The sequence below is a fragment of the Myotis daubentonii genome, chromosome 3 (assembly GCF_963259705.1).
Source record: "Myotis daubentonii chromosome 3, mMyoDau2.1, whole genome shotgun sequence".
NCBI lineage: Eukaryota > Metazoa > Chordata > Mammalia > Chiroptera > Vespertilionidae > Myotis > Myotis daubentonii.
The window spans coordinates 140,380,360-140,407,805 of record NC_081842.1 but is presented as its reverse complement, the minus strand read 5'-3'; the positions used below and the strand labels follow the sequence as shown (position 1 = coordinate 140,407,805).

At 40.4% G+C, this 27,446-nt stretch overlaps 1 protein-coding gene across 1 annotated transcript in view; it reads left to right on the top strand.

Moving 5' to 3' along the window:
• The window catches only part of KIF13A (kinesin family member 13A), a 207,269-nt gene extending 180,262 nt beyond the window's left edge, over positions 1–27,007 (top strand). Inside the window, 16 exon segments of the mRNA XM_059688710.1 lie at positions 132–278; positions 3,548–3,586; positions 5,162–5,261; positions 6,490–6,616; positions 8,848–8,903; positions 10,147–10,271; positions 10,719–10,895; positions 11,612–11,704; positions 11,859–12,015; positions 12,769–12,842; positions 15,321–15,368; positions 16,673–16,778; positions 18,714–18,865; positions 19,380–19,484; positions 24,922–25,719; positions 25,721–27,007. Of these exon segments, the coding sequence (XP_059544693.1) occupies positions 132–278; positions 3,548–3,586; positions 5,162–5,261; positions 6,490–6,616; positions 8,848–8,903; positions 10,147–10,271; positions 10,719–10,895; positions 11,612–11,704; positions 11,859–12,015; positions 12,769–12,842; positions 15,321–15,368; positions 16,673–16,778; positions 18,714–18,865; positions 19,380–19,484; positions 24,922–25,719; positions 25,721–25,759 (2,343 nt within the window). The 3' untranslated portion in view covers positions 25,760–27,007.
• Positions 27,008–27,446: the final 439 nt, after the last annotated feature.

The window sequence follows — 27,446 nt, the reverse complement described above, 5'->3', positions numbered from 1 at the left end:
CACAGTCTCTGGAATTGTTGCATTATTTGACTCTTTGTTCCCTAATTTGTTTCCCTTCCCCCTTCACTCCCCATTCCCATTCCTGGCACCCATTTCCACATCACTCCCTCATGGCACCCTCACCTCTACAGGGTCATTCCCGGAGAGTGCAAGTCACAGTAAAACCTGTACAGCATTCAGGGACACTGCCACTTATGGTTGAAGCCATCCTGTCAGTATCTATTGGCTGTGTGACTGCCCGGTCCACCAAGCTCCAAAGAGGGCTGGACAGTTACCAGGTAAGACCAACAGGTTTGAAACAGTATTTAGCGAAGATTGATTAATGCAGAATTAAGGAAGTTCGTGATCTATGATGGAGACACCTATTTGGGAATACAACAGAATTCCTTGCCTTAACGATCTATTTGTCCCTGCCCTCATATTTCCATCCATTGCCCTTTTTCTAGATTTAAAATACAATATTGGCTTAGTGTTGATTAATAATTACTTTATTTATAAATATACATTTTAATGCTACAGTATTCATTTACTTTAGGCAGGTTTTATTTTACATTTGGTCCGAATTATGTTGGATATTTGGCATTGCTGCCTGGCCTGATCCACTTTTATTAACATAAAATTGCCACCATACACTGGCATAAATAATCAGTTCTTTAAAAGCTTTATTTTAAAAAAAAAATTAAAAGTTGTCCTGATCATTTTTGTCTGTTAATTCTCCACTTGCTAAACCTTGTGTTTTCATTTTTAAAAATTAAAAGATAAAAACCTCTAGGAATTGACCTTCATATTACCGGAGTGCTCCTTGAAAATAAACTTTAAGATTAGGAAATGGTCCCCAGTGGCCTGAAGGAAGGCAGTGCCTCCCCAAGTCCCCAGTTTATTCTCAGGTATGAATTAGGGACTGGGAGAAATCGACCATTATGTTGGCGCTCCCTCACTGTCACCTGAGAGGGAGCACTGTCCCTGACATGAGAGGGAGGGGACACTTCTCCGTGGAGTCTGGGCGCAAGCCCAGTCCATCCCAAGAATGATTCACCTTCATCTCTCTTTCCTTTTGGTTTCATGGCATTCAGGCAAAGACTTTTCTGGAAGCTAAAAAGAACGTTCTTGGACTCACGGGCCTTAAGAGAAGAATAGCTTTGTTAAACACTGCTTTCCTCTCTCAGGCCAGAGTTCCCAAGGCCTGGGGGAGAGTAGGAGTGAAACTCTGGGGACAGTCTTTTCCACAAGACCTTTCCTTGTGTGTGGAGGAGGGAATTGGACTGTCTGTATTCTCATCCCAGTTCAGTCCCTCACTTGGCTGTCAGCTTTGAGGTGGCCTCGGGGCCTCGTAGAAACCATTAGAGTAGGGAGACCTCTGTGCTTAAGTCTGATTTGGCCTTCCTGTATAGTTGCCTTGACTGGGTAATTTTTAAAAGTTCCCTTTTTCTCTTCAAAATGATGAGGTAGACTTATTAATTCTCTGAGCTCCCTTTCTGCAGTAAAATTTTGTGGCTTAACAAGTTTCTGATCTAAAAAACTTTGAATCTGTGTGTCCTAAACTGTGACCTACAGAATATGGAATATCAACTGACTAAATGCCCCATTCTAGGAATATTATAAGGATTGCTTATTTGCACTTTGTAAAACAGCTATACCTCTTAAGTTAAAACTGATTTTTGTCAAGATTTAAGCTCTCAAATATCAGCCTTTTTCCAATACTAAATGTTGTTCTTTTTAAAGAGCCTAGTACCAGTCATGCAAATTTAAACTGTGGCTATTTTAAAGCTTTTATTTATTTATTTTTACTGCCATGTCCAATCAAGGATATATCCAGTAACTTTTTGTTGTTGATGTAATACTTCAGAAGTTTTCTGATTCAGTAGCTCAGGCCAATCCAGAATATGTTGGTGTCACAACAGTTATCCATCATAGAAGCTCAGGCTAGTTTTCAGTATCTCCTATATCTAAAAAATAATGATAAATGATTCATTAATATGGGGAGTTAATTCAAGAAAACTTATTTCAGTATTTGGCTTGCATTTAATGAATTACTTACACAAATGATAATGGTGGTTGCCAAATTAAAACAAAGTATATTTTTAAGTCTAGACAGAATAATTTTAACTGTATTTTTAAAGCACTTTTAAGTAGCAGTATATTTTGAAATATACCTAGGTGTGAGAATAATGTAATTATGTTTTTAAACTTGAAAAAAAAGGTTTGTCTTTTTTATGACTAGACCACTATTTGAATACTACCCTTCCAGTAACCATAGAAAAAAAATGAAAGAAAGTTACAGTGGGGCCTTGACTTACGAGTGTCCCGACTAACGAGTTTTTTTGAGAGACCAGCTGTCTCTCGGCCGATTTTTTGCATTGAGTTGATAGAGTAATTTGAGTTAACGAGCTCCTTAACCAGCTCGGTCTCGGAACGAGTTTAAGTCAAGGCCCCACTGTATTACATGACCCAGTATTCATTTTGAATAGAACCTGCCTCCATATGGATGAATATTCTCTACAAATGGGAATTTCATTATTCTTATTTTTAAGGAAAATTGTCTCAACTAAAACTCTTTTATTTTCAACACTGTGATTTTATTTTGACAAATGTTTTTGCCAAAATTGTTATTTTATATTATTATAAACAGTTCTGTGGGTTCAATACAGTTCTGATTTTTCTCAGCTGTTTGGTATGGAGGGTGATATACACAATAGGGAATAATGATAGGTCCGTATATTTAAAATAGTGGCCTTTGCTTTCATTGCAGTAGTCTGGTGCAGAACCTTGAATGTAGATAGATTTAGGTTCCCCAGTGAGCTTTCACTGTGATGATTTCATCAGTGAGAGTGGTGTGGTGAGGTGGGAGACTACAGGCCTGCCCCTACCATTATGTGTGTGATTTTTGCATTAAATCACTTCATCCTCTGGGATTTAGTTGCCTCTTGGCTAAAACTCAAAGGCCAAGCCATGGAATCTCTAAAGTCCTTTCTCTGTCATTCTGTGTTTCTAAACCTACTCTAAATCTCAAATAGCTCACCCACAAATACACAGCAACTATTTGCATAACAATGCAGTAAGGCAGGTAGTCCCATCTAAGAGAGTTCTTGTTTTTAAATTATTCCTTTCTTTGTTATTTTTTAATGTTTTTTTTAAATTATTTTTAGAGAGGAAGGGATAGGGATAGAGAGATAGAAACTTCAATGAGAGAGAAACATCATCAGTTGGCTGCCTCCTGCTTGCTCCCTGCTGGGATGGAGCCCGCAACCCCAGGCATGTGCCCTGACTGGGAATCGAACCAGTGACCTCTTGGTTCATGGGTCAACACTCAACCACTGAGCAACATCAGTGGGGCTCCTTTCTTTATTTTTTTAAACTTAAATTTCTTAAGTAATTATAGACAAGTTAATTAAATGTACTAAATCTTTTTGAGTTTCAATTAAATGTTTTATGATGCTGATGTGTGTGCTGTCCGTTGTAATGTGTGTGTTAAGCTTAAAGAATTATTTAAGTGTGCTGTTTGAGAAACAAAATGCATGTCCTTTGTGTTTATTTTTTTTCCTGCCAGAGAGATGATGAGGATGGTGATGATATGGATAGTTATCAGGTATTGCTGCCGTCAGTCCTGTGGCATGGGGCACAGCTGCTGCTAATTGCCAGCACCCGCAAAGCAGAGAGCAGGGAGGAGGAAGGAGGAGCGTAGAGCAAGAAAATGCAGTTTCTCACTTGCTTTTGATTTGCTTTAAATGTAATCAGGGATACAATACTGCCTCTATATAGATTTCTCTGTCAGCTTAAAATTTATAACCAAATACTGCTATTTTGCTATGCCATCTCAAATTACTAGCTTATAAAGCCTTTCTAAGCAAGACCATGATTGCTGTATTAAATTGGTGACATTAAAATTTGTGCAGTTATCCATCCATGTTCTCTAAGTAGGTTGTCTTTCCTATGAGAAACTACACTTAGCTCCTTACATCCAAGAGAGTAGTATTGTTCTAATATGCCATTATACTTTAAGAGACTTTTGTTGGATAAAAAAATTGAAGACATTTTATGCACACGGTTTTGTTTTGTTTAGCCAGTTTTCTTCTCTCATCAAGGCCAAGCTTAGTTACCTATAACCTGGAGAATTTAAATCTCAACTTTTTAATATGTGCAAATGTGAGGTTTTACCCAGTCATCACTGACTGACCTGCTATCATGAATGAGCAATAATAGCAGTGGTCAAGGCAGCAAACTAGGATGGACTATTTGGGGTTTGGTTCCCAGTCTCTCTATTAATTCTCCACATAAACTTAAAAAGCATGTTTTCCTGGTGTGCCTTCCTGTGCTTAATATGTGTGTGCATTGTAGGTAGAGCCTCAGAAGTCTGCAGGTGTCTGCTCTGAATGTAGTGTCTTAAGGGTTAGATTAGAATTAAGCAAGTTAGCACATTTTGAATAGAATTATGGGTTCTTTCCCTCATCATAATTTTACTAAGAAAGAAAACAAGCAAGCAAAAACAAAGTATAAGAGAAAGATCCCCATGGATCTCAGCAACACCATTAACTCACTCCTGCAGCTGTCTGCGCTTCCTGCCACGTATACACGTGAAGTCCATTGGCTTGCTGCTGGGAGTTCTGAGAGCATGGCTGACTGCATGTTGGGTTTTTGCATGGGATATTTTTGTTACCTCATGGTAGGGGCAAATTTGCAGGTTCTCTGCTGATCATCCTTTGCGTTTCAGAAAATACAGGTCATCAGGCCATTGAACTGTGAACTATGAAAATACCTGTCATTTTCCATTCCATTTGCTGTTACATGGTTTGGGCTCTGTTCGTGGTGTCCTTCAGCTGAGAATTGCAAATCTTTCAGATGAATAGCTACAGCTTCAGCACACACAAGCACACACACACCATGTAGGAATCATCCAACAGCTGGTGTAGTTTGAGCCTCTCTTGCTTTTAGGTACAATTATCCTTTTGGAAAATCTTGGGCTCTGATTTCTGAGTAACGGGATTCTCGATCAGCATGCAGTGTTTGTGAGGCCTCTTTGCTTTCTTGCATATTAATCACACAGCAATGTTCAATGGCCTTTCCTAATGAAAAGTTTCTAATCAATGAAAAATCTTTTTTTTTTAAAAGAAATACTAGTTGTTTATGCACTTTACAGAAAAATGCTTCCCTTCCCTCATGTCAGGAAGAAGACTTAAACTGTGTAAGAGAGAGGTGGTCTGATGCACTCATTAAGCGACGAGAATATTTAGATGAACAGATTAAAAAAATCAGCAATAAAAAAGGTATGTGAGATTAAACTCTTTCCCGGGAGTAGCTTTTTCACTTGTAGACAATTGCAGTGGGTTGCTTTCTTCCCTTTGTTGGATAATTGTATCTTAGTTTTTAACCTTATAACAATTATAAATATCTGTGTGTCATATTGTACAGTGTTAGCTTAAGAAGGCTCTGAGTTTGAAATGAATACATTTTTATAAAACTCTGAGTTAACTGTGATATTAAATGTTAAACTGAAATTATGTTTTGATGAATGCAAATATGATCAATACTATAATTCAGGAATGAGCTATTTCAGGCTCAGAACATGGAACTGACAGCAGCTAAAGGGTCACTTCTAAAAGCACAGCCTTTGGCAGGTCAGCCCCAGCTACTGTTGGGAGGTAGCCATGCACGTAGCCAAAGCTGGCTGCAGCTGCAGCCACTGCCTGAGCTCCAAGAATGCAGTCCGCTTATGCTGGCGACTGCCTCCTGGATTTCAGAGTATAAATATGCTCTTGAAACCCGTAGTCTCACATCCTCACTTTATGATTTACTCATTGCGGATGATTCAGCACCAAAGGACACATCACACTTAATCCCCTTCATGAAGAAGTTAGCCAAAATTCTCCCCCAGTACAACATCTCGGCTCAACGTTCATAGTGTCCTTTGTGCATGTGCTCCACCTGCTCATAAAAACTCACTATGTCCAGGTAGCTCCAGAGTTGTATTATAGGTAAGAGGATTTCAAAATATATCAGATAAAATCTCTTAAAAATGAATAGGAAGGAAAATAAAGTTAGTTTTGCAGGGTGCGGCATATGGTATTCTTTAATTCTCTATATAAAATGGTGTGTAGTTTTTATAAAGCAATGTCACATCCATCATTTTATTTGATCGTTCCAACAAATGCATGAAGTAGATATGGCTTGATTATACCTTTGTGAAAGAGTAGGAAACTAGACTTATCTATTGAATCACTTCTTCAAATTTTACAGAACCAGTAAAATAACCCAAGTCTTTTAATCTCTGTTCCAATGCTCCTTCTACTCTCCTGGTTTGTGGTTCATTACCTAGTGTCCTAGCCTCTCCAAGCCCAACTGGGTGCTCAGGCTTGAACTTTAAAGCCTCAAATCCTTTGTGATTGTAGCAGTTGTTCAAGCCATGTATGGATATCACCAAGTACTCATCTATTTTAAATGTAGGAATTGTACTTTTTCCGTTCTTGGTACTCATCCCCTCATTCTGCCCCACAGAGAAAACCGAGGACGAAGTGGAGCGGGAAGCCCGGCTTGTGGAGCAGTGGGTGGGGCTGACTGAGGAAAGGAACGCGGTGCTGGTGCCAGCCCCAGGCAGTGGGATCCCCGGGGCACCTGCCGACTGGTAAGTCCACCCTTCCGTCTGTGCAGGTCTGACAGGATGGCTCAGAGGGCCTGTGGCAGGAGTCACGCAAGTGACTTTCCCGGATTATCACGGGAAATGTTAAACAGCATGAGCTGCCCAGGGAAGGGGCTCCCGTCTCCAGTGCCACATTCCCATTTTTTCCTCCCTACCGCAGACGACTTCCTCTCACAGGAAGCCAGAGAGCATTTATTACCTGGCCAGGAATCTAATACCACACTCCTCAGTTCCTCTGCATGAGCCACTTGGACGTGGTGTCCTGATCTCCAGAAATTCTCTTATTTTGGCTCAAAAGAAGAGTGTTTCCAGGGTGTAGTCAAAGAGGGCAGAAGATATATCTAAATTACAATCAATTAATCGATTGATATGTGAGTCCTCATGCTCATAAGAAACAGGGTGATATCTTTGACTCTGCAGTCCAATAGATATGGATATGGTTTCCAGCTATAGCTCTTAAGTGTTGTTCACTTACCTTCTCTGAGGCTTCATTCTTTTTGTTTTTTTAATTTTGTTTTATTTCTTAAAGTATTACAAAGAGTATTACATATGTCTCCTCCCCTCCCCCCTTGACATTCCCCCAGCCTCCCCTACCCCCCAGTGTCTTGTGTCCATTGGTTATTCTTATATGCATGCATACAAGTCCTTCAGTTGATCTCTTACCCCGCCCCCGCAACCCTCCCCAGGCTTCCCACTGTAGTTTGACAGTCTGCTCAATGCTGCTCTGCCTCTGTATCTATTTTTGTTCATCAGTTTATAATGGTCTTTATTATCCATAAACGAGTGAGATCATGTGGTATTTTTCTCGGCTTCCCAGGGGCCGTCCCAGCCTCACAGGGGCCATTTCAACCTCACAGGGGCCGTCTCAGCCACACAGGGGCCGTTTCAGCCTCACAGGGAGGCTTCATTCTTAATCATTAATGGGGTTACCTTTATGATACTGTTGTGAAGATTAGAGATAATATATACAAATACCTTATTTATAGGGCTCATTCATTGAAGGGTAACTGCTGCTGCTGCTTATTCTCATTCTTATTCTTAAGAATATATCCTAGCCCTGACCGGTTTGGTTTAGTGGATGGAGCATCGGGCTGTGGACCGCGGCGGGGGGGGGGGGGGGGGGTGGGTTTGATTCCTGTCAGGGGCATGTACCTTGGTTATGGGCATGTCCCCCGTGGGGGGTGTGCAGGGGGCGGCTGATCGATGTTCCTCTCTCATCGATGTTTCTAACTCTCTATCCCTCTCCCTTTCTCACTGTAAAAAATCAATAAAATATATTTTTAAAAAAAAAGAATATATCCTAGGTGATTAGGAGAAATCGGATTTCTTTTGAACTCATGCCCAGGTCATCTCTTTTGGACAGGCGCAGAAACATTGATGATGTTACTTGTGTCTATAATGATGAGTGGAAGTGTGATTGATTTCATGGGATTATGTAACTAGAAAATCTGAATTTGCATACACAGAATTTTTAACCTGATGTTTCTCCCTGCAGATTTTCCTCTGTGCTGGAATCCTATAGGTCACATGCAGCATGTGGCAGCCACTTGTGATAAACAGCCAGCCCAGTCCCATTGTGTTCTGCTCTTTGAGGCCCTCTTTAGACTGTTTCACCTCATTTGTAAAATGTAGAGTCCTGGTCCCCTTTCTAATTATTCTGATTTGGAAGAAAAAGGATGTGCCCAGGACTTTCATTTTAAGAGCGCTACCCTCCCCATCCCCCGCCCCGCCCCCCCGGCCCCCACAAGCTGACTCCGATGCAGATTGGCAAGTTTTTGATGAAACACGGCTTTGGTCTTTCCTGGACACAACTCTACCTCCTTTCCTCCATCTTTCATTCTCTCCTTCTTTGAGCTTTTCAATATTGTCTTTTTTGTATACTTCCTATGGTCTTTGATCCTGTCCCCTATTCCCACTGTAACAACATCCCCTTCTCTTTTCCCCATCACTAGAATTATTTTTAGAAAGGCTTCAAATAATCATTGTCTCAGTTGATATGTAATTCATATACACAACTGGTAGTTCTTTATATAAGTCACATAATTCCCATGGTTTGTGTTAGTAGGAATGTCAAGAATGTGAAAATATTTTATTAATGGAACCTGTATCTCCAAGAGCATGGTTCTCCTCTGCATCCGTGCCTCAGTGCTGTCTGATTACCTATCAAGATGTAAAACACATATTTGGTTGTGATTAAATTTTGTTATTAAATTTAGGATCCCTCCACCTGGAATGGAAACTCACATACCAGTTCTCTTCCTTGATTTGAACGGTAAGTAGACCTCTAACTGTCTAGGGGTTATCACATTTAATTAAGGTTTGTAATCTCTTCGGACCCACATGATTTTGATCCTTATTGAATCACTTTTCTGATTACTCATATGCCATATCTAGGCAATACTGTTAGTCCAACTAAATGTATATGGCCATGACATGTAGAGCATTGGAAGAAAGATTTGGATATTTAATCTTTAAAAGAGAGATTGAGAACTTCATACAGAAACACTACTGCAGTTATTGCTCTGAAATGTTAACAGACATGGAAATTACCTGAGAAAATAATCACCCTCAGAGACTCTGAATCTCTAGGCTTTGCAAGGGAGTAGGCATCTGCATTTCTGACTAGTGTCCTTTGCTCCCACCACAGTGGTGTTGGTACCAGAACATGACAGTCCCCCTGCGTTAGAATTGTCCTTTACTGTAGCAATTAGATCAAAACTGGGTGAATCTAGAACAGTGGTTTTTAATATGTTTTAATAGTAAAATCCATTTTCACAATGAAGTCTTAAATGGAACCCCAGGCATAGAAAACAAAAGCAGAGTTGCTGAGTCTGGGGATAGAGAGGCGTTGGGACCCTCAGCGCACAGCCTCAAAGCCTCTCTTCTGGAGGGAAGTCCAGCAGTGGGCGGATGGCAGACAGGAGGAGACTGGCTTTGGCTCTTCCTACGAAGACTTTTTTAAAGCCTAGAGGTAGACTGTACCTCATGAAGTGGTGAGTTCCCCATTATTGGGGGTGTACAGGCAAAAACTGGATGACCACTTACAGAGATTTGTGAAGGGTGAGTCCCGCTTTGGCACGACATTGGAAGATTATCAGATTTCTCCAAAGTGCTCAGGACTTTGATTCTAAATTGATAATTGAACTTCTCTAAATCTAATTTAGTATACGTTATATAAGTAGGACAACAAACCTAACACTAGGTTACAGGAGGAATTGGTATCAGAAACCAGCAAAATTTTAAGTTGTGTATATGTAATAAAAATATTTGCTCCTCGGACTACATATAGAATAAATTCAATTCGTTTGGTAGGAGACTCACAAAGACAACTTTTGGCCCCACAGCAGAGTCTGTAAAGAATAAACATGATTGTGAAGGAGTATTGGAGTCTATATCAACTGCGGATGGGGAATAAGAGAAAAATTGAACATCTTACATGTAAACTTCATCTATTTGGTCTTAATTAAAAACTGACTTCCCCCCCACTTTTGTTTCTGTGCCCTGGTCTTGGTTAGCGGATGACCTCAGTGCCAATGAACAGCTTGTGGGTCCCCATGCCTCAGGCGTGAACTCCATCCTGCCCAAGGAGCATGGCAGCCAGTTTTTCTACCTGCCCATCATAAAGCACAGTGATGAGGAGGTAATTGATCCCCAAAGTTCTCTTTAAGGGTTTCATGTGCCTGTGGGCCTGTCTTCCCATTAAACTACTATGGTCTGCTTTGGGGAGGAGGACTGGGAACTTTTGAAAAAATAGAACTTGTGGTTGACAATATTATTCAGTTGAGTTGCATTTATTTTCTTTCTCTAGTGCAGTGGTTCTCAACCTTCTGGCCCTTTAAATACAGTTACTCATGTTGTGACCCAACCATAAAATTATTTTCGTTGCTACTTCATAACTGTAATGTTGCTATTGTTATGAATCGTAATGTAAATATCTGATATGCAGGATGGTCTTAGGCGACCCCTGTGAAAGGGTCGTTCGACCGCCAAAGGGGTCGCAACTCACAGGTTGAGAACCGCTGCTCTAGTGGGTGATATAACTGACTTGTGTCTTGTTTCCATCTCTCCATCCTTCTCCCTTTTCTAGGTTTCAGCCATAGCCTCTTGGGACTCCTCGGTGCATGATTCTGTTCACTTGAATAGGGTCACTCCCCAGAATGAAAGGATTTACTTGATAGTGAAGACCACAGTCCAGCTCAGCCACCCGGCTGCCATGGAGTTAGTGTTACGAAAACGGATTGCAGCCAATATTTACAACAAGCAGGTAGTGTGGGGCCTGATTCAGCAGTTGCATAGATGAGCTCAAAGTTTTCCCTTCTGTCACAAAGTAGTGTTTGTGATGTTAGCACAGTGGATATGCAGATTGTTACCATGCTGGCCACGTTACTGTCTGATTCGCATTTATTCAAAATAGTGGGGTCTGAGGATAGCCAAGTTCATGTCATCCACAAGGACTTTCCACCTTGATCGATTTGAGACCCATAGTCCTAGCAGGCAATGGAGCTATGAGATTTTACTGTTTAAAGGGTTAAGCGCCAGGTCCAAAAGGATTAGTGGCAAAAGCAGGACAAAATGCAGGCCCCAAATAAATCCCTATCCGAATGCCTCCCCAAGTCTCAACTCAGAGGCACGGTCCACAAAACTGATCCTGTCCAGTTTTCTTCTGGTCATGCCAGCGTAGACTGATTCAACCTTGGCAGGATCAGAAGAGAGGCAGCAAATGGGAGAGAGCAGCAACCCTGAGAGGCTGCAGATGCTATACTCTGCCCAAATAGTAGCAGGGCGTCATTGTTCCTCAGGGGTGGGCACAGAGATTTTTTTTTTCCTGTTTTTTTCTGTTCCTTTTCTGTTGTTGTTGTTGTTCTATTTTGAGTATTGTGAATGTATCGAAAACAGTGATTGGCAATGCTTTTACAATTTGTACAAAACTAAATAACTTATATTTTCAGATCACTTCATTCAGTTTTCCTTTTCTACCAGAGTTTCACCCAGAGTTTGAAGAGGAGAATGTCATTGAAAAATATATTTTATTCCTGCGGTGTAACCTATGAAATAGTATCCAATATACCAAAGGTAAAAATAGATACTACTTTTTTTAAAGATCGCAATGCTAAGTAATGGAAAATGTTCTCAAAACTTTTAAATCATTTTCTCACCAAAGTCTTGATAAAAAATATATATATACTGTTCATCTAGAAGTATTATAATTGTCTTCTTGTCACTTTAGGCAACAGAGGAGATTGAGGACCGGGAGACACTGGCCCTCATGGCAGCAAGGAGTGAAAATGAAGGCACGTCAGATGGAGAAACATACATTGAGAAGTACACGCGTGGCGTGCTGCAGGTGGAGAACATTTTGAGCCTTGAGCGGCTCCGGCAGGCAAGTAACTTGGCCAGAGGTTGAGTCACCAGTCTTCACCACAAATGGACAAAGATGAATTTACCAAACACCTTTTCTCTATACCAGTAGTTCTCGACGTTCCTAATGCCGCGACCCTTTAATACAGTTCCTCATGTTGTGGTGACTCCCAACCACAAAATTATTTTCGTTGCTACTTCATAACTGTAATTTTGCTACTGTTATGAATCGTAATGTAAATATCTGATATGCAGGATGTATTTTCATTGTTACAAATTGAACATAATTAAAGCATAGTGATTAATCACAAAAACAATATGTAATTATATATGTGTTTTCTGATGGTCTTAGGCGACCCCTGTGAAAGGGTCATTCGACCCCCAAAGGGGTCGTGACCCACAGGTTGAGAACCGCTGCTCTATACCTATCTGAGAAGGAATGCTTGAGTAGCGGTCTCATTAGAAAAAACAGTTACTTTGACAAAATATATAGTTAGAGGTATTTCTTCTACATTTCCTTTGCTCATCTATAAAAAGTTTGACAACATAAATTTCTTTAATTCAGCAATTTTTCTGGTTTTATTTATGAAAAATATTTTTGATAGATTAAGCAAAAAAAATTAGTGGGTACAAAAAGTTTCCAGTTTTGTGAATATGGGGGAGCGTGTTTGGGATTGAAATGATCTTCAGTTCTGTATTTCTAAGTCATCCACAATAAACATACGTTACTTTTGTCATCAAATGAGGAAAATTAATATTATTTCCAAATTTACAGGCAGTCACAGTCAAAGAAGCACTTTCCACCAAAGCCCGGCACCTGCGGAGGAGCCTCAGCACACCGAACGTGCACAATGTGAGCAACCCTGCAGGGTCCGGGCGGGCATGTCCCACAGCAGGGCACCGAGGTTGGGGTTTGTAGGTGCGAGTAGAACTTTCGGCTCCGATGTGGGCGTCCCAAACTGCCACGCCCGCTCCTCGGTCCGGGGGAAGCACACCTGAGGGCACAGCTGGGTAACGTGATGGACCTTTAGTGGAATCTTGCAAATACTGGACAGTAGAGAAAATGAAAGCGTGAGAGCTACTATTAGGAAATTGTAGCTCTTATATTAAAGAGAAGAGTAAAAAATAATGAGAGGAACATCTATCTTACAAAGGAAAGAAAAACCACCTATGAAGTATTCTACCTTCCCCCATACGCACACATACAAATTGAACCTAAATCTGATCAGGGCTCTAGATCTAACTATTAATATTTACAAGGGCTAGAGGAAAATGTTAAATGACACCATGGGGATTCGATGAGCAAAATCCCGACTATGGGGAACGTAGCAGGAAGAATGACCTAGATAGAAGGGAAAATTCATAAATTAAAAGAGATAAGATATATCCAGTTGCGATGTATGAACTATTTTGATCCAGATTCAGGGTTAACTGTGAAATGTTTATGAGACATTTGAACCCTGACTGGATATCTGACACTATTCAGGAATCACTTAACTTTTTAAAATGTGATAACGCTATTATACTTTATTATACTTAACGCTATTATGGTTTTTACTTATAGTTTTTAAAGGAGGAGGAGTAATTACTTATTTTTAAGAGACTCAGAAAAACATTTATGAAAAAAATATTTGTTAGAAAAATCAATATTTTTTAAAAGAAGGTAATAATATTAGAACAGAATTATAAATTCAATAAAGAAGGAAATAAATATCAAAAAGAGGTATATCAAATAGAAGAGAAACAAAAAATGGTAGTTTTTTTAAAAAACTGGTCAAATGAATTGACTTGTATTTTTATTGATTGGGGCAGAAAAGAAACTATGAGAAAAGTTAGTAATATTGGAAATAAAAAGGAGCTTATCACTACAGAGAGAACAGAGATTTAGACATTGTGAGAGCAAACCATCCTATATAATAAAGAGGTTATATGCAAATTGACCCTCACACCCTCACAAGATGGCTACCTATGACCAGGCTGGCAGGAGGGTTAGTGAGGGACGACCAAACACCTGAACAAGCAGGCTGCATGGGGCAAACAGGCCGGCAGGGGGATTACTGAGGGATGACCAAATAACTGAACAGCAGGTTGTGTGGGGCAACCAGGCTAGCAAGGGGTGGGGGTACAGTTAGGGGCAAGCAGGCTGGCGCGGGGGGTGGGCGGGGAGTTAGGGGTGACCAGGCCGGCAGAGGGGGGCAGTTGTGGGTGATCAGGCCAGCAGGGGGAGCAGTAAGGGGTGACCAGTCCAGCAGGGAGGGCAGTTGGAGGTGACCTGGCCAGCAGCAGGGGGCAGTTAGGGGCAACCAGGCCGGCAGGCAGGTGAGCGATTAGGAGCCAGCAGTCCAGGATTGTGAAAGGGATGTCCGACTGCCGGTTTAAGCCCAATCCCCCAGATCAGGCCTAAACCAGCAGTCGGACATCCCCCAAGGGGTCCTGGATTGGAGAGGGTGCAGGCTGGGCTGAGGGGACCCCCCATCCCACCCCGTGCACGAATTTCATGCACCAGGCCTTTAGTGAATAATAATATGTCAGTAAATGTAAAAGTTTAAACAAAGTGGAAATTTCCTACAAAAAAAAAAAACAAAAACAGAATCGAGAAGAAATAGGAAATCTGAATCCAGTTATCACCATAAAGAAGGCCTCAACTCATGGGGAGATTATGTTCATTGATGTGAATACACAGTATCAAAAAAATTGGCACATCTTAAACTGATCTATAATTCCCAACATAATTTATTTTAGGAGTTGATAAGCTGAGCCTAAAATCCCTATGGAAGAGCAGAGCTGAAGTTGCATGTACCTTATCAACAGGCAGAGACTTCATGCCTCAATATATGCTCAGAGATTCTCAGATACATGGGGTACGTTTAGGACTAAAGGATGCTGAAATAATACACATGTTAGTACTGATAGTGTGTAGAAAGAGTGGTGCTTAGGGGCAGCAGCAACAAGTTTTATTTCATCATAGTTTATAATAAAAACAATTAGAAGCAGCCTGTATGTCCATCTAGAATACAACAAAATAAATTATTAGACTATTGAGGAAGACCATATATAGTAAGATACCTCTTATATGAATTATAAAAATGTGCAAAATAATGCTATATATTATTTATAGGCATATGTATAATATTACGTAAAACCTGTATGGGAATAATAAACCCCAAATTTAGGATAGTCATTGCTCCTAGGGAGGGAAGAAAGAAAGAAGAGAGGAGGTGGTCATACAGGCTTCACTTGTATATGTAACATCGTATTTCTTTATACATGTATATATAAAATTTATGTAAAATATATAAGCCACATTGGTAAAACCATTCATCTTTTATAGGTCTCTTCCAGTCGACCAGACCTTTCTGGCTTTGATGAAGATGATAAGGTGTGTACCTGTGGGCGTGGCTAGTTTATTAGCATTCTCTAAATTGGGAAAGGTAGGATATCTTGGTGTTTTTAAAATTTCTGGACTTCCCAACTTAATCTTATGCAGATCATTGTCTCCATATGTCCATTTTCAAGTTCAAATACTTGATATGAAACTGCTGCTGTGCCCTAACCGGTTTGGCTCAGCAGATAGGTCGTCGGCCTGCAGATTGGAGGGTCCCAGGTTCGATTCTGGTCAAGGGCATGTACCTTGGTTGCAGGCGCATCCCCAGTGGGGAGTGTGCAGGAGGCAGCTGATCGATGTTTCTTTCTAATCAATGTTTCTAACTCTCTATCCCTCTCCCTTCCTCTGTAAAATATATTTTAAAAAATGTTAATCTTTAAAAAAAAAAAAAGAAAGAAAGAAACTGCTGCTGTGCACTGAGTATTACATTGTTACTTAGTATATAACACTGCTTTCCATACCAAACATAATTGAATATCTGTGTTTATGAGACTAACTTTAACCGGTTTAAGGTGTTACATCCACCATAACAAAATCACAATTATTTCAAGTGTGTAAAATTAGGGATTTAAAATCAAGGGCATTTGCAACATCATCTTATTCAGCAAACATTTCTTAATTATATATTGTATGTAAATTACTAAGCTAGGGACAATGGATGATTCAGAGTGTAAACACAGATTATGTCCTCAAGAAGTTTAAAATTTAGTTCTTAGAGGCAACCAACTCCTGAGAAGTTGAAGTGAATTAAATAAATTTGTACGATATACAAGAGGAATTTTCTCCCTTAGGATACCAGTATCTTATGCCAGTTTGATACTCATAAATCTCTGGTATATGTAGAGTAACCATATCACCTAGTTTGCCTGGGGCCGTCCCAGCTAGTGCCTGCTACCCAGGAAAAATTATTAATGGAACCATTTCTCTCTAAAAAGTGTTTCAGTTTGGTCTTTAAATGATTCAGCCTCCTTAGATACATATCAAATTATAAAAGTGACTGCTTTGGGGAAGTGAGGAAGATGAATGGCACCTGTAAGTCACTCTATTTGTAATGATTTTATTAAATTTTGAACAAATGCAATAAGATACTAACATTTATTCACTCTAAGTATACCTTGTACTTGTATGACAGTACTGGTCATATTTAGGACTTTAATATATGTTTAAAATATTTTATAATAAAAAATAGAGAAAAGTACATACTGCCATCCCATTTAAAAAAAAAAACCCTCAAATCAGGCTTCATTTTTCACTTCAGAGGGATTTTATTACAGCTTAACCCACATTTTACCTTGTAGGGTTGGCCAGAGAACCAGTTAGACATGTCTGACTACAGCTCCAGTTATCAAGATGTAGCGTGTTATGGGACTTTACCCAGGGATTCACCTCGAAGGAGTAAAGAAGGTAGTGGTGAGATTGTTTTTCTACGTTATCTATATATATAAGAGGCTAATATGCTAAGAGGCTAATATGCTAAGTGTAATATCCAGGTAATGATGTCACCTAGGAACACCCAGCTTCCTAGCCGCTTTACAGTTTCTTCAGCCCAGAAACACGACTTGCTTCAGAGCCAGGTGGAACCATTTTACACTTTAACCAAATGTCTGTGAAGCATTTTCCCAGGCCTCATCTCATTTGATCCTCACAGAAGTCCTGGAGTAGGTAGATAGGAGACTCGGTGGGATCCTATTTTCTTTTCATTAGCCAGAAAATGAATACTTAGAAAGCCTAGAAACTTGACCCAACTGAAAAGAAGTAAGAAATGGTGGACCTTAAGAATGACCAGGTTTTCTCACTGCGCAGAATATAGTCAAACTGCTGCAGTTAAATATTTTACCCTTTGTTCACCCTGCATAATCTACAATAATAATCTGCTTCATGTTGATATTTACTGCTGTGTTGCTCACAATTACCTGAAAGAGAAGTTGGGGTGCTTCACTGGGCTGGAAAAAGTTTAGCTAAATCAGAAAGCAGGTCTAATTAAGCAAGTTTATTCTATATCTATAAAAGGCTAAGTTGACTCATGCATGAGCGATACAAACTAGTATAAAGCTCTCGCTGGCGCCAATCACATGCATGTGTTTTGATCTGTCATTGATCATGAATTTGGTTGACACTTCTATTATAGAGAAAGGGCGAATAGTGATATTAAAGTATTTCTTCTAATTAATTTCCTTTCAGTGTGCATGAATTTGTGCACTGGGCCACTAGTTTCTTTATAATTCCTCAGGAAAAGCAGGGAGTAAAATTATTTTATAGATGGCAAATAATAAGATAGGAAGCTGAAATTCTAGTTTGCTAGATAATCTGAAACTGTTTTCTTGAATGGAACATATGTTCACTTATTTTATTTCTTTTTGCTTTTTATGCAGTGTATCATTCAAATAATAGGCCTTTTGTGTAACACTTTAGAATTTTCAAATCATTTTTCATACATCATTTCCTGAGTTGGAAATCAGTTTTGAGATATATACACAAATCTTATTACATTATGATTAGACTTCATTCTTCCCCAAAAGAATATCCACTTCTGTCATGTTTTTGTACTCAAATTAAAGGATTGTTTAGGAGAACATGTCTCTGATTCCTAACCAATTTTTAAAATGATACCAGAAAGTAATTTAATCAGTGACAACATTATTACCTAAGTATTATCATCTTTCAGTGCCCTGATGGGAACAGCATTCTGTGGATGTGCAAATCAGTTCTATTATCTTACACCTTGTATTTTACTTAAGTGCCATTGTACTAGTGAGCTGGGGAGAAAATATAGGAGGAAAAGAGACCCAAAAATGAAAGAAATGAGTAAAAGCCAGAAAGAAAATTGTCCTTCCTTAGTCATATGGAGAAGGCTTGAGGCAAAAGGGGGCTTGTAAGAAAATTTATACAGTATTCATTCATTATTTATTGAGCCCCTATTTGCTATATGCAATGAAAGATACAAGAAGGTATCATTTGTAGATCTTAAAATCTAACTTTGGAATGAGATACGTAGAAAATTAGATATTAAATGATAAAGTGCTAAAATGCATGTGCATTCTCAGAACTCTGAGAATTCAGAGAAACAAAATAAGCATGGGTCTAAATTGGTATGGTAAGTGGCGCTGAAGCTGGATCTTGAAAAGGGTAGAAAATTTGTTTTCTCATTTCTTCGAAGACTTTTTTGGATATTGTAGTTGTATCTCCATTCTTTTCTACCTCTGTGTTAATGCTTAGCCATATATTAGCATATTAATGTCTTCGTTACACCAGATACTCCTGAGGCTAGGTTATACCTTGCTTCCTATGTATTGGTTAAAGCGCTCTGTGCCTATAAACCTATGACTTTGTCTTCCCCAGGTTGTACATCAGAGAATCCTCATGCCTTAACAGTCAGCCCCTTTAAAGCATTCTCTCCTCAGCCACCAAAGTTTTTCAAGCCCCTAATGCCTGTAAAAGAGGAGCATAAGAAAAGGATAGCTCTTGAAGCAAGACCTCTTCTAAGCCAGGAGGTAAATGCTTGACTTGTCTGTACCATATACGATAGGAAAGAATCAATCATGTTGGCTGTGGAGAAGTAACAGTTTGCATTAACAAGTTGGATGCTGCATGTAGACATACCTGTATGATCACTTCATGGATCCTATTCTGGAATATCTCTTCCTCAAGCACACAGGGTCATTTTTTAATTTGTTGTAATTGCTGTTGTTTTCTTTGTGTCTATGGATTTTCAAAGTCTTTTTTATCTTTCAAGTGAGAAAGAGATGTTCCTGGGGTGTTTTTGAAAATATTAAAGACTCTCTTTATTTTAATTTGATAAAACCAATTATGCTATTTGCCATAGAATCTGTGTAGTCTTGTCAGATTTCATTAGTAGTTTAACTAGAGCCTCTGAAATTGTTTGCTGCACTACTCACCTGTAATAACGGTATTTGCATCGCTTTTCTAACGTGCACGTATTTAATATGTAATTTGGCTGTTACCATCTTCTGTGTGTGATGCATCTGTGTGTCTTAACCTTTGCAGAGCATGTCTCCATCTCAGGCACATAACCCTGGCTGCACTGTCCCCTCAGGAAGCAATGGCAGCAGCATGCCAGTAGAACACAATAGCAAACGTGAGAAGAAGATTGTAAGTTCTGGAACCGTTTCTGTCATATTGCCTGGTGGTGGGTTTAAGGCCCTTTCACGGTCATCCAAATACTTGAGAGAGAAAAATTAAGATATGTATTGGGTCTTTGTTTTGTTGCTGTTGTTTTTAAATGTGACCATCGGTAATGAAATTTTGCATGAACATGGCTGTGACCTGTGCTTTTTTCCTAAGTGTTTATTCTACTTAATTGAATTTATTTTTTTTACTTAGTATAAATTTGCTTTAAAAAAAAAAAGGGGGAAAGGCACTTTTCATGATTCTAGACTTTATAAAAAGTGTAACAAAGAGATCACTTTAACTAATATTGAATCTTTCTGATGTGCCTGTACATATTGGCCAGATTCTGAAGTTAATCTACCTAGAGGAATTGCACTTACTTGGAGTAAGTAATCATGCATCTAGCTGTGGGTATGTTTGCAAGCTTTCTTCATGTTGCTCGATGCTATTGCCAATATTGTTCTGTAGTTTGTAGCCACACTCCAGTCCATCATCCCCACTCATCATCATCATCTCTACATCCCGGATAGCCTTTTAAATTTGCTCTCCAAACATATTCCACATCCCTTGGTGTCAGTCTCGCTTCTCGGTGGCTGATCTATATTTTACCACAGGTAGGTTGGAACTCTACCTGTAAATCCTCATTCCCCAGCACTTTGTTTTCAACTTACAAATTTGAGAAATTGTTTTTAAAACACTGCATACCAGGTACTTTGGATTATAAATGAAACTTCTATTTAAAAAAACAAACAAAAACAACTGGATTGACAGACCTGGAAAGAATTCTCTAACTTTGCATCTAGGCTTTCCCTCTCGAGCGGCTTTTCCTAGACTTTGAGAAAGGAAAGCAGCTTGAGCAAGAGAGGCTGCTTGGCGTTGACCTTTGTGTGCGGGCTGCTCTGTGGGCAGTTTCCCTTCCCCGCTGCACCATGGGAGATCCATTCCAGAGGCTCATTATGTGAGGCCCTTTCACAGTCCTGGAATATGCTGCTAATGCACACCGTGTGAAACTAACTAGTTCGGATATGCAGTTGGCCGCTCTGCTGCATGCTTGGAGTGCTAGGGGATCTTAGGAAATGACCTTCTCATTCCTCCTGTGCACTGAGGGAAGGAGAAGAGGCACCATTTCCCCCTCTCCTCTCTGTCCTTCTCTGCTGCCTTTGCTGCTGTGTTCTCCCTGTCCCTCTAGCCCAGTGGTTCTCAGCCTTGGCTGCACATTAGAATCACCAGGGAATCTTTTTAAAATCCTGATTTCTGGGCCTCATCCTCCGAAAATTCTGTTTCTTTGTTATGGGGTGGGGCCACAACATTAGTAACAAAGAAACAGAATTTCCGGAGGATGGGGCCCAGAAATCAGGATTTTAAAAAGATTCCCAGGGGATTCTAATGTGCAGCCAAGGTTGAGAACCACTGCTCTAGCCCCAAGTCCCCATCCAGTTCCTGTGGGAGAGGAGCATGCACAACAGCAGCTTCTCCTCTGAATCTTAATGAGCTGCTCAGTCACTTGGTTGCCCACCCCCTGCTTAATTAATAAGGGCTGCAGCTCGGGCTAGAAAGGCCAGGTGGCTTTGTTACCCTCAGATTTCTTGGCTCTGTGGCTGATTGGGTCTGTTTGTTGACACGGCCCTTACCCACATGGCGCACAGGCACTACATTGAAACTCATTTCAACAGCAGGTACACTTGGGTAGAACACATTAAAAGGCAAGTGAATGGCCCTTCTGGGCTGCCCAGCAGATAGTTCCACTGTATTCAGAGTTTGCCTAATAGTTATTTTCTATACTTTAATGTTTTTAAAATAAAACCTACCTCAGGACCTCTGGCTAGCAGGGGTAGACCGGAACCAGCTTCTCTTGACCCGGGAAGTCTCAAGCAGCAGCGAGCCTCTGGTCCACTGAGCAGGACTCGAAGGTACCATCTTACTTGAGAGATGGGCCTCTGCTCTCCTCTGAAGCTATTGAACTATTTATTTTATTTCCGATAGCAGCTTTTCCAGGATGTTTTTGTAGACTTTAAGGATATCACTTGCTTGACCTGAGATTCTAGTTTCTTTTTAGGAAGAGTTTATTTCTCCCCTTATAAGTGGATATATACTGCTTTCTTCCTTTGTTCCTAATCCACTTTCTTTTTCCACTCTTGAAAAATGAGAGACTGAATCAATGGTTCAGTCTCACCAAGGGAGTTGGAAATCATTTTTGAGAAGCAATATTGAGACATTGTTCCTTTTATTTTTTAGCCCATGTAATTACCAAAGTAACCTATAATTTCACAAAAAAATACAGTGAATATAGCTATGCTTGGTCCTTTAAAGCAGAATTTTGTTATCATTTAATACAAGTACTTTGTGTCATGTATGAATAAGATAAAGGCAATGATATGCATTCTGAGTCTAAGTCATGAAGCAGAGAGAAGAGCAGCAAGGAAGTCATTTCTCCCTCTCTTAGGTCTTGTATACACAGCATGTGGCTTATTTCTCCCATTTTTCATAAGAAGAAACAAAAGACTTGTTGAGTGACTGGCCCAAGGTCTCACAGTTAATGAGATGTAGGAACAAAGGCTCTGTCCCTCAGCAGAATTGGGCTGGCCCCTGTGACCCCAGAGATAGTGCAGTTTCAGTACTCCTCGGCTGTACTTTCTAAAAGGTCTGCCCATATCTTAGCACCACGGACAGACGTACTGGGGGTCCTTGGCTGGTACAGTCTTTCTGAAGACCGAGACCGTCTCCCTGATGAACAACACAGAGACCATTATAGTGGGAATGAAAATGAGTTCAACACGTGAAACTCCTTGCAGAGTCACTGCTTTATGTGGGTTTTGATTCCTTCTTAGAATCAAGATATTTTTTCTATATGTAAGTTTCAGTTGCATAAAATAAATTGCAAAAATCAAATCATGAAGACTGTAGCTATAGAGAAGCTTGAGAACTTAATTCCATGATCCACTTTTAAGTATAGTTTTCATTCTTCTTGCCTTTAAGACATAGTAGGATGTGCTTAATTTAGTCTTCTTTAAGCTGCAATGATAAATAATATTTCTGGAATAAAAAGTCTACGTAACCAAATTTCCTTAACATATAGTTTAAGACAATTAAGTCCTCTCTTTTCTTTTTGAAGACAGGAACTTGATAAACTTTCAGTCTCCTTTTATGTGTTAAATATTTCCTCCATACTCGGTTTTCTTTTTCTGTAATTAGTTGTCCCTGCTGCTTTAGCTTTTCTCCCCACCCTAGTCCCACCCCAAGTGCAGAACTATGTACTCATCTCTATTTGAACTTAACATCTTGGGGTTTTTGTAGACTCTGAAGTTTTACTAAAGGTCATTCTAATCCTTTACAACTAATTTTTTTATCTTTGTGAGTTTGACAAATGTACACCTGTTTCTACATGTTAGATTTGTGATTGAATATTTCACTTGTTGTATTTTAGGATGACAGGCCTTTCCTCAGTCCTCAGAAGAAATAACTTCAGGCATAAAAAGAGCCCCAAATTTTATTTATCTCGCAACAACTAACTCTTTAGTAAAGATACTTGGGCTTGGGGAGTTATATTTCTTTGATTAAGTTAAAAGGAAATTTAGGAGATACAAACACTTGCAATTCAGTTTTGAATCTAAACAAGTCAAGTGAAGAATCTAGAAAACACCGACAAAGGCCACTGATCCAGACAATTATTCCCAATCTTTGTTCCTTTACAAACACTCCCCAACCCTGGAGAAAGAACACTCTACTCCACACATTGTTTAGCAATGCCACTTAATTTAGAATTCAGCTAAAGATAAGATGGCAAGAGATTAGTGTTGCCAAAAAATGTTTTGCTGATTTCTGGAACTTTATCACTGATATTTGATATTCACCTTTAATTAATAGCCAAGGAATTAAGATTACTGATGCTTTTAAATAATTTATATTCAAGTTATTTTTAAAACTAAAACGTGCTGAAGAGTATTAAATTAGTTTGAGGTATTTAGCATCTAATGAGATTTAAAAGAAAATATTACAATAAAATTCAGTGGATGAAATTTATGTTGATTTGTGAACTACCATCTGCTATATCAGTGGGGTGTGGTCTTCCTCCTCCTCCGCACCCTTTCTCTCTGCCCCTTTCCACCCTCCTCATCCCCTCCAAGTGTCACTCTGATCAGTAAGGTTGATGTTTGGTTCCAGGAGATTTCCATCCACCAGGCAGTGTCCAAGATTGTTGCTCAACATTGGTATTCCCAGTTCTTGGGACAATGGCTGGCACGTAGAGGGTGCTAGATGAATGTTGAATGAAAGTCATATTTTAAAAGAGGAAAGGAATATTTGCAATGTCACGAAATGTTTATAAGGTTAATTAGAAAGGACTAGATAGTAATGTCATTTGTTTTTATTTGAATGTAATATACTCATGTTTTACATTGTTTTCCACAAAATATAAAAGAATCATTCACTGGGGAAAGAAATTGGGGAGTTGATAACACCCACTTTTTTTTTTTTTAAATATATTTTATTGATTTTTTACAGAGAGGAAGGGAGAGAGATAGAGAGTTAGAAACATCGATGAGAGAGAAACATTGATCAGCTGCCTTCTGCACATCCCCCACTGGGGATGTGCCCGCAACCCAGGTACATGCCCCTGACCGGAATCGAACCCGGGACCCCTCAGTCCGCAGGCCGACGCTCTATCCACTGAGCCAAACCGGTTTCGGCTGATAACACCCACTTTTGCATATTTACCAATCTTTTTTAAACAGACTTCTAAAGCTGTTTGACAAAGGAGCTTTCCATTTAAATCTTATCTTCCTCACCTTCTAACCAAATCCTCTATCCATGCTTCCCCAAACCTCTGGAAAGGTAATGCCAGTACTTTACAGCCTTCTAATATTTAGTATAGTCCTGAGAATGCATGGAGATTGTGTTCTTAGTTTGCTCTCGGGGCCTTATTTTACTGTCCTCTCTACCATAAAATAGCTCAGAAACCTTTCACAAATCACCTTACGGTTTATCTGCACTAGCTTCCCAAGGCAAGGATTGTAAGAGCCAGTGGAGCAGCAGCTCCTCCCTCACTGTCCCTCTTCCTCTCTCCTTTAATTAGAGAAGGAACAACATCCCAGCTGAAGACCAATCGCAAGTAACTAATTCAAGTCCGCTGCACTTTGTTCCAACCTTTTTCTTAAACCAGGGGAGCAGAAGTTTCTAATTAGCATGGCATGCGCATAGAAGAAATAAATCTTCATGTTAGGAGATAATGGGTTTGTGTTCACACATTTCTGAGAACAAGGTACCTGTGTCCATACTGTTGATAAGATGTAACCAAGCTCGAAAGAAAAGGAAAAAAATAAACACTAAGCAGGAACGCCTGTAGTGGTAAAGTATTAAAACCTGTCTGAATAGTACAGCTGCTCGAAGGAGCTAATGGCTGACTTCTGCTTCACTTCTTTAGGACTCTGAGGAGGAGGACAGTGGCCTGGAAGCTCTCAACAGGAAGCTGGCAGGCTCACAGCCTTATGTACCGGTGGAGTTTGCTGACTTCAGTGTTTACAATGCCAGCTTGGAGAACAAAGAGTGGCTTTCTTCTAAAGTAGATTTGACGAACTCAAGGGTCTTGGAGAAAGAAGTATCCCGTAGCCCTACCACCAGCAGTATTACCAGTGGCTACTTTTCCCACAGTGCCTCCAATGCCACTCTGTCCGACATGGTGGTCCCCTCTAGTGACAGCTCAGATCAGCTAGCCCTTCCGACGAAAGACACAGACTCCAGTGAGCATTCTGGACTATCGCTTGGGCACGATCTCAGACCGCCCTCAAACAAAGAGTTGACAGAGCTAGAAAGAGGTTTGGTAAAGGATAAGATCATTATGGTGCCACTCAAGGAACACAGTGCCTTAGCCAAAGGGAGCCCATCATCCCAAAGCATCCCTGAGAAAAACTCCAAAATGTCCTGTAGGACTGGCTCATGTTCAGAACAAGATGCCTGCTCCAGCAAGAACGGCCACGCCGCCCGGGAGCCCTGTCCCCGGGAGGTGACCGTGGAGCACACCACAAACGTCCTCGAGGACCACTCTTTCACAGAGTTCATGGGAGCATCAGACGGGAATGATTTTGAGGCTCTGACAGATTCTGCTGCTGGAGAGATTTCAAGTAGGAAGAACCTACCAAATAAAATGGACAATGAGAGCGTCTCAGATGAGCCCCAGGACCCTGGCCAGCCGCATTCCTTGGCAGAGGATGACCAGGTAATAAATTCTAGAGGCATTCCTTTGGGTTCTGTGCTATCAGTGACGCACCTGATTGTGCACCAACCCCCAGAGGCCCTTCAGCTGGGTACTTAGTAGGAGAGCTTCTTTTTGACGTTTCTGACAGGGAAGATGGGCCCCCCTGGGGAGCAAGCCCACGTTGCCTGCCCAGCATCTGTGTGTGGGGAGACGTTTGCTTGCATAGTTTCAGAGTAGAACTAGGAAATACATAGGAACAGTGGCTTTTTCAACTGGCATGTGGGTTTTGTGGAAGGAAGCATTCATGTGGATAAGGATCAGTCAGCCTCATTCATTCCCTGAAATGTTTAAGTCTGGTAGTGTCTGGCATATTTCATCAAATTAGTGATTTCTTGGCTTTTATTAGATATACCATTATTTTATGTATCATTAAGAAGAAATGCTTCCAATTAAACTACATCATATGAGAAGTTGTAAAACACAATCCAGTTTCAGAGATGTTAAATGTTGGGAGAAATAACATGCATCGTAGAATTGCTAAAATGTGGTCATTAGGTGTCCATTGGGTAAAAGGCGCTTTGGGGAAGTACAGGTGAATTGCTTGAGCAACTGAAGTTTGGAACTTCTCTCCCCAACTTAAGAAGAAGAATAAAGTTACTCATAACTGTTCTTACAAACCAAACACTTGTTGCCTCAAAAGTCTTCAACTTCCTCTACACTGACCTTCAAGCAGAATCTGCATTGCTGGCCTACGCCAGCTTTCCCGTCCCTCTTCCAAGAAGGGCTTGGACAAGAAGCCCAGGATAATTCTTCCCAGGAACAGTGCTTCTGAACCTAAATGTTCAGTGAAACCCTTGCGGGTATTGGGCGAGGGTGCCTCTTAAAAATTCAGATTCCCAGGAGCCTCTGCCCTCCACACCTAAGATTTTCCTTCTGTTGGGATGGATCCTGGAGGATAAGTTTTCACAAACCCCTCCACTGAAGTAATATTAGCAGGGTGTCTGAGGGCTGCACTGGGAGACGCAGCCCATAGAAGAGGGAAGAGAGACAACAACCCCCTCATTTCATTGCCCAGCAAACAGGAAGCATGCCTCATTTTTTGCTTTTGAAAGTCTCCTGAACTGTGTCCCTGCCAGATACTTGGATTAAAGGTGGAATTTAGGAAAATATCTGTTGTATTAAAGTGATGTGAGATTATGGTGATTTTTCTTTTTCTTCATTGCTCTACTATTTTTGTTATTTTAGTTTTCGTAAGTTGCTTTGACATTGTAACAGTTTGAGACCTTTTTAAGTATTAAAGTTTGACTTTTGTTCTCACTTTTGTTTTGATATGACTTAGTATGTGGGCCCAGAAATAACAATTTTTTACTTTAACTTTGGGTCTTGCTTTCCATTACCTTTCCTGGAAGCTCCCCCTGGGGGCCAGGTTTCTCCCTTGTATACTGTAAATTTTAGAACTGGATTCCATCTTAAACCAAATCCTGTGGGCCCCTTTAGGAAGAGCCCCTTGTGTAGGGTGGGTGCGTCTGGCTGAGGGTGGTCCCTGTGGGTGGGGAGGGCAGGTGGGAACTGGAGCTTGAACTCACTAGCCTCTGAATTCCAGGGGAGCAGGACCTCGACTACGCGGTGAAAGACAGCAAGCACTTCCTCCGCAGGCCCCAGCACCTTCGTCCGGGGTCTTCCTCAAAAGCACCAGCCTCATCTTTAAAACATGCTGCACCCAGCAGGACCTCACACCAGCATGGAGAAGCCAT